The sequence below is a fragment of the Nomia melanderi genome, chromosome 8 (genome assembly GCF_051020985.1).
Source record: "Nomia melanderi isolate GNS246 chromosome 8, iyNomMela1, whole genome shotgun sequence".
Taxonomy (NCBI): Eukaryota; Metazoa; Arthropoda; class Insecta; order Hymenoptera; family Halictidae; genus Nomia; species Nomia melanderi.
In genome coordinates, this window is record NC_135006.1 from 10,641,735 (window position 1) to 10,657,452 (window position 15,718).

At 35.9% G+C, this 15,718-nt stretch overlaps 1 protein-coding gene across 3 annotated transcripts in view; it reads right to left on the minus strand.

Annotated features, from left to right (window-relative positions):
• The window catches only part of LOC116427482 (uncharacterized), a 101,832-nt gene extending 87,059 nt beyond the window's left edge, over positions 1 to 14,773 (minus strand). For all 3 annotated transcript variants that reach the window (XR_012999177.1, XM_076370028.1, XM_076370027.1), the window contains exon 1: positions 14,412 to 14,773. Coding sequence is in view for 2 of the 3 variants with exons in the window: in XM_076370028.1 (XP_076226143.1) it covers positions 14,412 to 14,473 (62 nt within the window). In the remaining variant the exon portion in view is untranslated. The remainder of the gene's footprint in view (positions 1 to 14,411) is intronic.
• Positions 14,774 to 15,718: the final 945 nt, after the last annotated feature.

A 15,718-nucleotide genomic window follows, 5' to 3' on the forward strand; every position in this document is an offset into this window, starting at 1 on the left:
CTTTTAAAGGTAAACTCGTCGACCTCAGAGGACTGTTTGTAAATATCTCAGTTAAGCGATAAGTTATCGCAAGTATACGTTCGTATTTCGCACAATTTCAAATAATCAATCTCATAGTGAATTTTGTCATTTCGGCAACGAATTTGTGAAAATGGGTCGCAAAAGTAAAAATACGTTATTTAATACTCAGCAATTTGTTGTTTATCCTTAGGAAAAAGGACAATCGTACGGAGAAAGTAGGAAATTATTAAATGTAAGCAAGAATACGGTTATAGATATTATAAGACAGTTCGATGAAGAAGATCAAATTGAATCTGTTCCGCAAAAAGGACGTCCATGAGTTCTCAGCGATCGCGATAAGCAGAAAATTATATCAAGAATGTACAATAATCGAGGATTATACACCAACTTTAACTGCATAGCTGTGTGAAGAAAATGGAAAAAAGAGTACACCTGCATACCGTTCGTAACATCTTAAAAAAAGCTGGTTACAATGGTAGACTAGCCCGTAAAAAGCCATTTATAAATGCCGCAGACCGCAAGAAGCGTTTAACATTCGCCAAAAAATGTAATGTCTAATCTCGGTGTATAACGTGATCCCAGTATAGAGGGACGGCAAATGAATACAATGAGGAGAAAAGAGACAGACACAGGTCAAAGGGATGCCGCACATTGTGAAGTATAAACGTGCAATGAAGAAACTTTCAATTGCAACAGTTTTAATCTTACCTTCTGAATCGTTGTACCGATGGAATATCGAGATTCTTCTCATTACAATGAGTCTAAACACGACGTAAATCGGTCTAGTTTTATCGATTTCGGGGAAATGAAACTGTAATTTCGTTAATTGCATTAAGCCGGTAGAATTAGTCAGGTGTCCATCGTGTCTAGACTCGTTTTAATTACAATCTGAACAATCCACTGGCACTACGTTTGAGAATGTAAGGTTAAAATGACTGCAATTGAAATTTTCTTCATTGCATGTTTATACTTGACGCGCGCGGCATCGCTTTGAAGTCCCGCGTCTCGACTCCCGGTACCTGACGGACTGGGTCTATCCCGTTTCCGCTCATTATATCGATTCTCTGTCTTTGTGAGACTGTGCCCGAGTCAATTCCTGAAAGCAAATAATTTCCTTCTGCTTTTTCCGCTTGGTTAAATTCCACTGCTGGGACCCGAAATTGTGGAATTTAAGCGAACATTACTGTACAGTTCTAGCAGGCACAAGTTACCGCCACTGGTCATCAATGTAAACTGGCGCTTACCGTTCTTCTCAAAAAAATTACCTCATGTCTTGCGGAACCGATGCATTTTCTCTATCGAATAAATCTATGTTAAAACTTTTTTTCATGATTTCTACACAAATAATGTTTAGTCTATCGTATAATGTAGTTTGATCTTGTTTCTAATCCTTAGTTTCGAAATAAATTGTAAAAATCTGTTCAAATTGGCGCAGACAGGTGTTCTATTCATTTTAAAAATTGTTTAGATATAAATAAATGTTTATAACCATGTGCATTATTTTATCTGAGAAAATATCTATACAAATTCATTTTTTGCAGAGAAATTTTGTGGAACTCTTATATACCTAAAGAATAACACACAGGCAATTTGAAAAAGTGAAAATTTGAATTATATGACATGAAAATTCGGGAGTGGTGGTATTGGTTCATTTCGATATCGGTGATTTTAGAATTTCAACTTGTAATTGGTTTCACATTAAAGAGGAAGGGAGTGCACTGAGTTTCCCAATCTTGGCAATGGCGAAAGACACTCCTTCACGATAAAGTGCACGTGGAAACATTGACTAAACTACGTGATCAAGGTACATACGTTGAGCGTAGGAGTATCTTCCAATAGTAAGGATTTTATGGAGGTATTGTTCTGTAGGTCAACGACAGAAACTCGCACACGCGAACCTTGACTTTACCAAGTATAACCAGAGGAGGGCTGATATTCCTAAATTCCATCCACTATTAAATCCTATGAAATACCGAAAAATATTCTAAACGAATGAATTATTCCATGATAGAACAAATTTATCTATACAGTATTATACCTTCTTCGATTAATAGTTATAGAAATTATTGTATTTTATTACTGCAAGAAATTAATTCTGTTACGGACATCAATAGAATGACATCTGACGAATAGAAAAGTCAGAGCAACAGGAAATTCAAAAAAGTATAAAACTTTGTGTGTAAGTAGAATAAATCAAGAAATACATTGCAATTCTTTTCGCGTCAAATTTCACTTTGATACCACCCCTTGAAAAAAATACAAATTCTCCTTTCCTGTGGATTATCTGGAACACGGTAAGAAATAGCGAAAAAAAGTTTAAAAATACATTATCTTTTACGCGTATAAAATTGCAAAATAAAAATTTTCAACATTTTTTAAAATTGTATCGTCGCAAGTTCCAACGTCTATGGGAATCTTGAGATCTAATGATGGAGATCAAAGTTCATAGTACCGGCAATTTCGTTCTCTGTCATTACATCTCACTCTATCACATTCTATTTCGTCTGCTTTCTTCGTCAAACGGGTCAGCCAATAACATAGACTGTTGTTCTACAGCTATTGACTCGAGCATCCCGAGTAGAAGAGTTCCCTTGCCTTTGTGACTTTCTACATTGGCGCAGCTCAGCATGGACGTGGTGGACCAACTGTACTAATATTAGAACCGCACCTATGGAAGTTGTCCATTATTGTTTTCTATTTTCATTATTTCGGACATATACTATTATCGTAACCCATTTTCCCAAAAGTATAAAAAAATTCTATCTTGTAATGGCATACTATTTTCGGTACGGTCTCATGCTCTAAGCAGCATAAATATCTGGTAAAGAAGTATAATCTGATACGAGGTCAGGTAATGATAAGACTACATATAATTCATTGATAAAACTTCCTTATATTCGACGTTTTCTTAGTTAAATGGTTATATACGTATTTGTTCTTATCAAGTAGTAAAACCGAAGTAAGTACCAATAAAAGTTGACATCTGTCATGTCAGAAACCAATTACATACTCTTTAGTTTGTACGCAACCAACGGAAACGCAAGGGATTTAAAGTATTCTTGGTTGGGCAATTTTGTCTTTCTTTTGTATGTTATAATGTTTTCTTTGTTAAATTGTTAAATTAGTAATTGAGCATGCACGAGGAAAAAGAGTACCAGAGAAATGTTGTACTCACGAGAAAATGACTGAATACGTGCGTGAAAGATAAATTTGTAATTAAGCTCAAGGACTGAAATGACAGAACAAATTGTTAATGAGATGAAAAATTAAAATATACAAAACGTATCACTTAAATACAATTACAAACAATTTATTTCCTCATTTCGATGAAAGAATGAATTTTCATAAATATTTAGATGTGCGACCTTCTCGCCGATCAAAATAGCCTTGAAATGTGTTGTCAAGGACATCATTTTGAACAACTTTCTCTTATGCGTAGGTACAATGGCCAGTCTCTTTTACTTTTCTATATAGTTGTTTACAAGAAAAATCTCATGCCATATGTTTTCTTTCGTTTATTGTAGTTATTTCTTACAATATGTACACGCGAGTTTTATTTAGATCATAGAAATAGGCATTTGTGAGGCTAGTTTTATCACAGTGGGGATGCAGGAATAGGGGAGCCTCTTGACCCATCCGTTCTTTCACGCCACACGGTATCACTTTATAATTGCCAAATATCTTTCCAATCTAATAGAATTATAATATACTAGTATAGAATATATATTATGATATAATACCTTTAAATAATAATATATAACAATCCTATCAGATTAGACGGATTTTGAGTAATTATAAAGTAATATTTTAAACTCACCACCCCCTGTACCTTCACCCTAAAGAAAAACCAGCACCACCAATGCCAATCTCTATTGTCTAAAGGAAACTCGTATATGCATTTTGTAAGTGTAAAATGAGTATTATTTTGTAAGGGCGTCCGTGGCCTGTGTTCTGAATAAAGAAACGTCGTGCGCGAAAAATAATCTTGAGATGATGTACAAGAAGTTGTGAGTGCAATGTATATATTAAGCGAGTGCGATCACAAGTGTAACGTAAAGTTAATATAAAATACAAGACTCGACATTAATAAATGAAAGCGGTGAAGCCGAAATATTTGAGCGTGATGTAAAATTCTGATGCTTCTATTGAAAATTCTGTTGAAAAATATATAGTGTTCGCCACACTGAATGGTAACAGTGCAGAATTCTAGTTTAACTTCGATTTTCCTAACATTAACAGATCCCGTAGAACCTGAAATTTTGAACAATTTTTTCCTTTAATAAAAATTTTGCGAATTTGTAGTTTCCGAGGAAATCACGAAAAACTTTCGAATGTAGCTTCTAAAAGTGAAGGTTTGCGCTTTAACCGTTTGAGTCCGATCGGTTTTTAGGAAAGCCTGCTCGAAAACTGCCAAGCAGCGCGTTCGCGGGCCGCACTTCTTTCGTTCCAATTCAGAAACTGAATTACGCTTTTCTATTTTTACAGAAACAAATTTTAGATAGTGCGATTGTATCATTTTTCCAGTTTTAAATAGGTAATAACAAAAATAAAAACGAGTAATTAGAAGGAGAAGAAATAAATAAGCTTAAACACTCAATAACTGGCACTTTTAGGCAGAGTAACGGAGAAGCACGATCGCGCTACTTGGCACTCAAACGGTTAAAATAAATCTGGATCGATTATCATATATCTGTGGCGGCAGTTCTAACTCTCTGCCAACAGAGGGCTAACACGCCCTAGGTCTTTCCCGCTCCTAGCTAGTTTCGTGTGAATTTCTATATAAGATCCGTTAAATCTATTCCACTCGCCCCAGCGTCGAGGCACGGGTCTACCAGATTGCCTTCACATCGCGGAACATAACGCATCGTAAATAAAATATTCTGAAAACGAACACTGGTAAAAGATGATGGTTATTGATTACCAATCATATCTCCTACACTGGTAAAACCCCCCCAACGTAAATCAGAGTTCAAAACGTGTCAAAGTTTCGTTTTCGTTTTGCGAGTGCTACGTAAAGAACTGAAAATGGCACAAGAGAGTAAACAGTAGCGAAATGAATAGCAGTGGCGCGAACGGAAGTACGGGAGTAGACTGTGTTGCAATCCGTGTTCCTTCATTCTGGCCGAACCAACCGTTGATCATCTGGTTCAGCCAAATAGAAGCGCAGTTTATTCTGAATGGCGTCACAGCGGACACTGACAAATTTTATTACATAATGTCCCAGCTGGAGGCCAGGTACGCACTGGAGAGACAGGACCTGCTGGAGAAGTCGCCAGAACAGGAGAAGTATGAAACACTGAAAGCGGAGCTGATTCGAAGGTTCTCGGAGTCACAAGGCAAGCAGATCCGATAGCTCCTGGAGCAGGAAAAGATAGGGAACCATCGTACCCCTTCATAATTTCTCAGGCAGATGAGAAGTTTGGCAGAAACCACCGTCTCCGATGAGTTTCTCAGGACCTTATGAACAGGACAGTTGTCGAACGTGACGCGGGCAAAATCGTCTCCTCCCAGGCGGATCTGCCGCTGAACAAGTTAGCAGAAATCGCGAATCAAATCCGCTTAGAGGAAGCCGAACAGTCGCAGGTGGCCGCTGTGATATCAAACCGGATGACAGAGCTGCCAATCCGAAGACTGGGAAGAGTTTAGAACTCAGAATAGCTGAGTTGAGCCAGTCACATCGCCGATCAGGCTCGCGCTCCAGTTCACGCGCCAACTCACGTTCCAGCTCGTGCTGCAGTTTACGCTCCAGCTCACGGTCGGGCGACCGCTCGTAGAAGCGGTCAAAGGAGAGAGACCCCGAGACCCGAGGCCATTGTTGGTGCCACAGGGTCTTCAAGGAAAGGTCCACAAAATGCAGGTCACCTTGTACGTGTCCCGGGTCGGGAAACGAACCAGCCCGATGCTGAGCGCGACGTACAGTGGGGCCTTTAAAACTAGCCGCTTGTTCGTGACAGATAAGGTCACGAAGGAAGAGTTCAGATAACGTACGGACAAGGTTCGGATAGATGCGCGTTTTACCGTCACTACCACGTCATTGTACAGTTTGTCACTGCTTTCGTGTCGAAGACTTATGCATAACACATCTTTCTCCATGAACTCACACTACTTCAAACTCAAGCAATTTTTCAACGGGAATCTTCTGATCCATTAATTTTGCTCATAAATATACCACTAAATAATATTATTTTATCGTTCGTATAAAACAATCCTAAATGATAAAATGTCTCACTTGTCTTGATATAAGATATTCTCGTTGATCAGACTGTGATCAGACAATCGAGAAGTTTTTAGTAAGCGTTTAAAATGAATACTAATGTGATGCATGTAGGATGTTATATGTTGTATAAGTTTCAAATCAGTCATAGTACATCAGATGCAACAATAAACATTTGTTCTGCACTTGGTAAAGGTGTTGTAAACATTCACACCTGTCGTCGATGGTTTGTCAAGTTCCGTAGCGGAAATTTCAATCTTAATGACAGCAAACGATATGGACGTACAATAAAAGTATCTAATGCATACGTGACTGAACTAGTCGATGAACATTCGAAACTGACAACAGTTTAATGCTCACTTGAATTCCACAATTTCGAGCCGCAGCAGTGAAATTTAACCGAACAGAAAAAATAGGAGGAAGCTACTTGCTTCCACGAATTGACTCGAGCATAGTCTCACAAGGGCAGAGAATCGATATAATGAGCGGAAGCGGGATAGACACAGTCAGCCAGTTACAGCGGGTCGAGACGCGGAACTTCAAAGCGATGCCGCGCGCGTCAAATGTGAACACGCAGCGAAGAAAATTTCAATGGCAATAATTTTAACCTTACTTTCTCGAACGTAATGTCAGTGAATTGTTGAGATTATTGTGGCTAAAATGAGTCCAAACACGATGGAAATCGATAAAACTAGATTGATTTACGTCATGTTTGGACTCATTTGAATGAGAAAAATTTCAACATTCCATGGGTACTATGATTGAGACGGTAAGGTTACAATTATTGCAATTGAAATTTTCTTCGCTGCATGTTCACATTTGACGCGTGCGGTATCCCTTTGAAGTTCCGCGTCTCGACCCTCGATGCTCACTGGACTGCGTCTACCTTGTTTTTGCTCATTGTATTTATACTCTATCCCTGTCTACTGGGATCATGTTACACTGACCTCGAGACAGTGAGTAGTGGAAGAAGGGTAGGAAAGGTGTAGTGGAATTTAGCCGAGCAGATTTTGTGGAATTTAAGCGAACATCACTGTATTCGTGAAATTGCATCTGAACTTGGAATTCAGAATGCAAGTATTTTAAAACATCTCCAAAAATGCAGAGATACAGTTTAAAGAGTAACGTTCCTGGCACCTCACGAATTCTCGCCAAAGAACCTACTGGACTGCGTTTCGATCTGAGTTTTACCTCGGGCTAGATAAAGTGCAGAATATTTTTCGCATCGCTTTGTTGCTACAGATGAAAAATGGATAGCGTACAATAATTCAACGAGAATGCGGCATTGGTCAGAACTCGGAGAACGTTTTTAAGAAACAAGAAAGAAAAATTTAAAAACGAAAAGAGTAATGTTATGCGTATGGTAGGAGATACCTGAAGTAATTTATTATAATTTATCCAATCCGAGTGTTACGATTACATCTGTTTTACACTGTCAATCATTGAAAAAAGTCGAACAGGAATTGCAAATTATGAAGCCATTACTCGTAAATCAACATAAAACAAAAATATCGGAACTAAAATGGGAACTTATTCCGTGCTCACCATATTCCCTAAATCTGGCACCAGCAGATTTTCCTCTCTTCCGAGCCTTACAAAACAATTTAAATGGAAAAAATTTCAAAGAAGTAAACAGTACAATACAACTATCTTTTAACAATAAATCTGAAAATTTTTATTTAAAAATCCATACGTAGTCCAACTACCATAGAGATGAGAAACTGTTATAAATACCAGTGGAAAATGTACATGTAGTTTAAGGTAAGTACAAAATGTTTCCAAAAATCGTATTTGTAGGCTATACACTCAAATGGGCAGAACTTATGCAGCAACGTAATAATGATTAATCACAAAAACTAGTTTTAATTCAAATTATATTTTTATTTAATATAAACACTTCCGTGTTTCATTGAAACTTTCTAATAAAACAGAAGTTTATATTTTCCAATATCGTCGTCTTTCCCTATGAAAGTTGATTAGGGAAAGTACCCTCAGCTCAAGTATCGATCTTTTATTCTTAGATCCACAAACTATCCGCGAGTGTTGGTGATATTGAAAAAGATACTGCAACTCAACAGTACGTTGATCCTCTCTACCAATAGTCCAACCACCCTGCTTTCACTATGTTTCTAGACTGCATTGCGAGTGAACATTTTTTCCCTATGTTTTCTTTCCTGTCCTCACACTTTTGTTAATGTCATGCTTTGTATTTAGTAAATATTGTACTTCATACTTTATTACAATCTGCTCAGATTTAATACCAAATATGAATTTCGTACTTACGCTCATCAATGTGATATTTGTTTAATTTTTCCATTATTACATATGTACGATTGAAACAAACTGCCTAAATTGATAATGAGTTAGAATGAACTTGAAATTCGTTAAGTGGGGGTTAATTGGGTTTTGTGATTATACTCACTGTGATTATGTCAGTTTTTATTATAATTAACGATTATTCAAAAATCGATTATTACTGATTTGAAATTATTGATTACGTTTGTTAGTCATAAAATTGCTCTATTGACAATGATTGTCGCGATTTTGATAGGATTTCGCAAACTATTACTTCCATACTTACAAGAATAGATTCAAGATTATAATAATTCAAGATTACAATATTCTCCGGTAGAATACAATAAACGAAGCGTATAATAATAAACAATTAATGGTTAAATAAGTTGGTTCATTTTTTCGGGTGTTCAAAATATAAGGCTTCTTTAAACACTCAATACATGTTTGCAACACATATTAGAAATTGCAATAGCGATCACCATTTCGCCGTACAGGTATGTACGGTGTACAGACGCCGGAAGTCCCGTTAGTCAACCTTAAGGTTTAAAATTCGTTCCTTTGAACACCGTTTCGTACCAGACAGCGGATTATTTGAATTAAACAAAATTTTAATATTTTTCGAAGTTATTTTATGCAACAAATTAGTCAATCACCAGACAACAAAACTAGAGCAGCTTTTACCCTTGCTATGTTATATTGCAATTACAAAACGTTATTTTATTGTTAGTTGCATAAACTAAATATGACACAGTAAAGAAATCATAAACAATATGTTAGAATTTTTAAGTAACTATTACTTAGGACTCGATGTTTAACAATTTTAATAGTAATAGTTGGTATATAAGACTGTAACCAATGTATATAAGACTTCGCGGATCGAATAGTATAATACCTCGGATACCGTTTGTTTTGTAAAGGATATGTGAGTCGGTTAGGTTCGAAGATACGAAAAGAGATCAACTCTGAAGCACCGTTCCGTATTTCGTTTAATTACCAACTGATTGATCGGTGTGTTTGAGTCGATTTGGCTCTTTTCGTATCTTCAAGAGATCAACTCTGAAGCACCGTTCCGTATTTCGTCTAATTACCAACTATTAAAATTAAATTAAGAAAATTACCAACGTATTTTAATATTTTGTAATTATACCTTTTCTTTCCTAATAGATTCTATAAGATGTTAAAGATTTACTTAATTGTTTAAAAAACCTGGCAACTCAAGAAATTCTAATTTTATTAGATGCAACTTTTTAATTCTTCCGTTCAATAATATGGAACTGTCTACTTGACACATGCACACTGTTTATTAATTCCGTTCAACGATTTTCTAGTAGTTTTTCACAGAATTAACTGCACAGTCTTTTATATTGTTCTACTGTATTGATAAATAAAATTGTACTCGCAATTTATTCGTCAATCGTCTAATAGTTTTCTTGTTGTAACATCAAAATTCGATGCTTTCCCTATAATGTCGTACATTATTGATGAACTGTTATCCCTGTTGGACAACCAGTGCTTTCTCTTTTTCCACATTTCTTGACATTTCTTAGAAAATTGTAGAACGTTGTCACGATTTCAATTCCTTAATTATATAAATTTGAAAATACAATCATTTTCCTGAATAAAATCTGAACTGTCATAACGCATGGTGGTTAATGTTGCATAATATAATTAAACTGGTAGTACTATCAAATAAACACATTTCTAAAAAAAAAATTTTTTTTATCTTTGCCAAAGTACGTGTAGCGATTTTCTTCATTATACGTGAATCGATATATTCAAATATTCTTTTCAGTCGAATCACGCATCGTATGTTATATATATATTTGTCAGTGAATGACGCTTTTCTACTATTTTCATCGTATTACGACGACACTTCCTGTATTCGTCACCAGAGAGTTCATAAAGCAACGCCTTTGCCGAAGCTATTCGATACGTTACTGGCATGTACATGATACCGTCTTTAATCACGCATCGAATATCGCTGCGTGTAACGCAGAGTCTGTTTTGTAGCCTTGCTTGCCGATTCCACTATTAAAATCAGGACGAAACGTTCTTTTCCTCCTTTCCTTTTTTCCTTCTCTATTGTCACGTATTTTTCATTAGCGTTACCGAAATATAAGGTAAAATTGTATATTAGTGGAACAAAATCTTATTTGAATAATAATAACGAATAAGTAATTAATCATTATTCGGTTATTTATTATTCGAGTTATTCGTTACTCCAGTTATTCAATATTTTTCATTCGTGTTTACAAACAACAAAATAACAATCAGATTAAATTTAATCGCTATTTTGTGTATCTCTTGCACAACACCGGTAGGAAAGGAAAAATACGAAAAGAAATTATTTCGAAACAGCATCGTTTCGTATGTTACAAACTGGAACGCAGTCGAATATTTTTCAATATACGTGTAAATCTCTTGACTCTGCGTGACGTTGAAGATCAATGCATCACGTATTGTTGACTTTGTTTCGGAAGTCACCGATACGACGGAAAATGAATATTACTTACCGCACAAAAAAATCAAAATCATAACCAAGTACCAAAAATTTCAGAAGAACAAAACTAGTCAAATCTATCAAGGTTTAGAAAAGTAGATACAGGAACAGTTAACCCTTTGCACTCGAGAGGTGAGAGAACACAGTAAAATTGTAAAATTTTAAATTCAATATTAAATTTTGTGTAAGGTATCAACACGTGAAACATAAAAATAAAACAGTTTTATCTCTTAATTTACGCAAAATTTTTCTTTACGTTAGTTGCAAATAATGTTATCGATATTTTATCAGGAAATTACGAATATTTATAATATGAAATATTATTGAGTGCAAAGGGTTAAACGGTTTCCTGTAGAATTTCCTCTGCACGCTTCTTTACGAGGAAAACAGTGACGAATAATCGTGTCGTGCATACATAAGGCTGTCCCATATATGCAAGTAAACATGATTATTTTCATGAAGACAACTATTCTGACAGTCGGCGTACCTCTCGTGTGAAAGCGGCGTACCTCTTAGCTCAGAGTATTATTGCTACGACACACAGAAAGACGAGACTCACGTTCACACGGAGGGTCACAGCTAGCCTGCGGGAGCAGTCATTGACATTGAGAGAAAAAGAGGGAGTAAGAGAAGCTCTCGCTCTCTCTCTCTCTTTCTCTCTCTCTCTCTGTAGAACAAGACTAATATCAGGCTGCCACCTGTCCAAGGAAAACTTTTCGCATTTTTGACTCACTAACCATCTACTTACTTAGAAGACTCTCGATCGCTCGATTCGAATCCTTCGTGCGCCTTGCAAACTCATAACGTGGCCCAAAATCACGTTTCCTGTTAGAGAACTTTTTGAATCAAATTTAATACCAGAAAAATTACAGAAAAGAGTTACCTGTATTGTATCCTATCTATTATATTTCTGTGCTACTGATAAATAGAAATCGTGCATAGTGATGACAATACGAAAGAGATATATAATAAGTAATAACGTATATGTATAGAAGCATAAACGAGCTTAAAGAAGTTGATCGTGTTCAATAAATGGTACAAATAAAAGTCGAAGACTAATGTTTAACCATCTGCTATCACCCATAGATTACAATATGTACCTACATATATACATGCACACCTACATACACATATGCGATTATATAAACAATAATAACACAAGTATCCAATTAAATAATGGAAGAAAATTGACAATATTTTGTAATTGCACAAAATACAACTTACTGGTTCATGAAAGTTCTAGTCCATATCTTACTATATTAACTGCTGACAAATCATTTACCGATGACATATGGTTTAAAGTATGAGATACAAATTATAATTATTATAAACATATTGCTTTTTCGTAGTTATGTATTGGAATATTTTATATTTTGTTATGAGTTTCATTAACAAATTCGTTACTTTTAGGGACGTTACGATTTAAAAATAAAAACGATAAGTTCGATGTAAAATAACGGGTACTTAAATTTTCATTTCTTACATTCAATTATGAAAGGAGTTGTTGCCAATTTCATACATTTTTCACAAAACGTTGGTCTTAGATTACAATATATGGCATTAACTTGTTTAAAAATTAGTGACAAATGGGAAACATAATGTAAAACCTCTTGTACATTCTCTAATACGACGAGTATATAATAATTGTAAGTGCATTTTCAATCGAATCTTCCTCAATTCGTCCGAGCGATTTGCGTCGTACTTTCTACCCCGCTCGAGGCGGTAAACCTCGACAGTCTCAAACCAGCAGAACGATTGTCGAATACTGAACTGTCGGGAGCCGAGACACTCTCGAGAGAAACCAGTTTTCGTACTGTCCGGAACTCTTATATCCAGTTAAAACGCGGTAAATAGCCTGATACATATATACTATGCCAAGAATGATTTGTATTAATGCTACAAAACAGAGAGCTTTCTCAGACGACCAGTAGTAATAGTAATTGACCAAATTTTATCATTCGTCGCTTTTTCATTCCTTGGTGGCACATGGACCCTGCTCCTCGATAAAATTGAAACTGTTTTACGAAACATCTAACCTCGTTAGATAGCTTTTTACGTACTAAACCTCTCAAGCAATATGAATTTTAAATCAACACGTGTCCATATAATGTTTACTAATACGCCATTCACTTTATTATCGTAATTGGTTGCATATACGCACTAAAAAATTGGACAATATAAATGGTATAAGCGGATTCTTCGAATACCACAATCTGAGATATTCTATAAAACTAGGAAGAATTAATATTATCAACTGCTTCTGTTGTACGATACAGTAATATTAGCAAACTACTACAACTTATGTATCGTACAATGAATAATTTTATTCCTACACGAAAGATAACCTATATGTCCGTATTTTAATAAAGCAATACAAATGTAATAATTTAATAATTTCATTATTATTACTCAGAGTAAATTGGTTTAAATAGAAATCAGAAGAATATTGTAAATGATATAATTATGTTTATACATCAACAGAAAATGATGTTCCATCCAATGCAATAAGAAATGTACGTGGTAGTTTCATACCATTTTCCGGATGGAATTTTATAATCCACCCGGTGCTGCCACTGGATCACCATGGTTCAAAAACATCACAGTATATAGTAGAATTAACAAGTATGTTGAAATATTAAAACGTTTAAGATGTTCTTTATAATGATAATAAGATATTCGGGTTTCCTTTGTACATAAGCTTTTCAACATTTTATACTAGATTTCAGTAAAAATATTGCTCGATCCTTTTTTCGTAAGGTCTTCAGTTCGAGAGCACACCAATTCGATTTTTCAATATTTGTATATCATTACATTGTAGGTACAGTAAACTTATAATTATTTAAGATTCATTCACTGTATATTTAATCTATAGATTGAAATATACAACGTTTTAGGAAAATATTAAATAAACTAAGGCATTTTATTCTATCTATCTACATTGGATTCTATGATAAAATGTTGATCGTGCCAACATTTATGTACGGTTGTGTTTCAAGAGATAAATATTAATTTGCGCAGCGCGAAGCGTAGCATGAAAGTCGAAAAAATTGCACGTACATTCCTGAATAATAAAAAAAGTTGGAGATATATAAGAATCACATGAGCTAAGAAATTTTAGTAACAAAAACAGAATCGTGACAAAGAAACATAACGTATATCTGATCCAACCTATGCATCGTTTGTACCTAAGTTGTATATATTGTATTATGTTCTACGTAGCGATAGAGAAGCAATATACATACGCAGAGACGCATACGTAAAACCGGTCCAGAATATAAAACTATAAATTACATTACTAGAAGATAAAACGTTAATTGTAAAGTATTCGAAAAATGGTATAGACGAATCGTTAAACGAAAAGAGAATGCGATGCAACGTTACCCTTGGTCGTCCTCGGCAACGGAACCCTGTTGCGCGATGCGAAACACGTCCGTGGTCGACATGGTGGCCCGGCAGTCAGCACTCTCGACACTCGCGATCACATATCGACTTTGGTTGCGTTCCTCCGGGTTCGAGGATGTTTCCCTCGACTCGGATTCGGTGGATCCACGTGCGAACGCGACCGGAACTTGTGCACAAATCACATACGCAGCCAAGTTAGCTGGCGACCGTCAAGGCTAACACTGACCGATGCATGCAGGATCAGGTAGACGGAATAGACCGGTAGTGCAACAGGTTGCGTATCCACAGATTTTCCACGACTCGAACGAAAAACGTAGAACAGCGACGCACGGCAGCGACCGACTCACTGCGGTCTCGTGTGGTGTCACGCCGCACCTTCGCCGCTGTTCCCTCTTGCCTCTTCGCTCCTCACTCCTCGCTCTTTCATCTACCACCGCACGCACACCATTTTTCGCTTACCTGGTGTCCGTTCATCTTTGTGTATGTGCGTACACCATCGCCGACGAGACGCGTTCCTTCTACCTGGCCCGCTCACGCACACGGCGACTTTCGTACGGATAGAGGATCATAGCGTGTCGGTATCCTACGGGTGTGCGTTATTTCTGTTACTACGATGCTTCACACACGCGACGTTTCTAATAATAATTGTTTGTTTTTGTTATTATTACTAGTACGGTTTCATTATTAACTGATATCAGTAAACGACAGAAAATAGGAATATACAAGATAATTGGCTATATCGTAACATAGGATATTCTATACAGAATGTTGGTGAAACTATGTAGGTAAGTACAGTGATAGGGAATCGAAAAATATGCGACGTGGATTCTTGCAGCAAATCCACGGAAAATGAAAACTGTTCTCAAACTGTGGAATGAGAAAGCTTTTTTGTTGAATATTTTAAAAATTAAAAGAAATACGGCAACATTTCTAGCACAAATTATTTATAATTTTTAAAAAAATTACATGTATCAGCAAACTTTCAAGAAAATTGTAGATGACATCAGTGTAACTAATGCAACCCGAGTCCTATCAATATTTTCGTTAAAAGTTGTTAACTATAAACTACAAAGTGTAAATAAATATTATTTATGTTTCAACACGTCAGTTTATGAGATAAAAATCCGTGTCTTATAACTGTCATGAAATATTTAAAATACAACTAAGCACACTATTTTAAGTGATCCGTTGTATGGAAACGCTATATTTACCACTTTTCCGGTTATCGACTACTTTAAATTTACATATTAAATCTTTCACCGTTGTTTGTTCCAAGGAATAGTTAC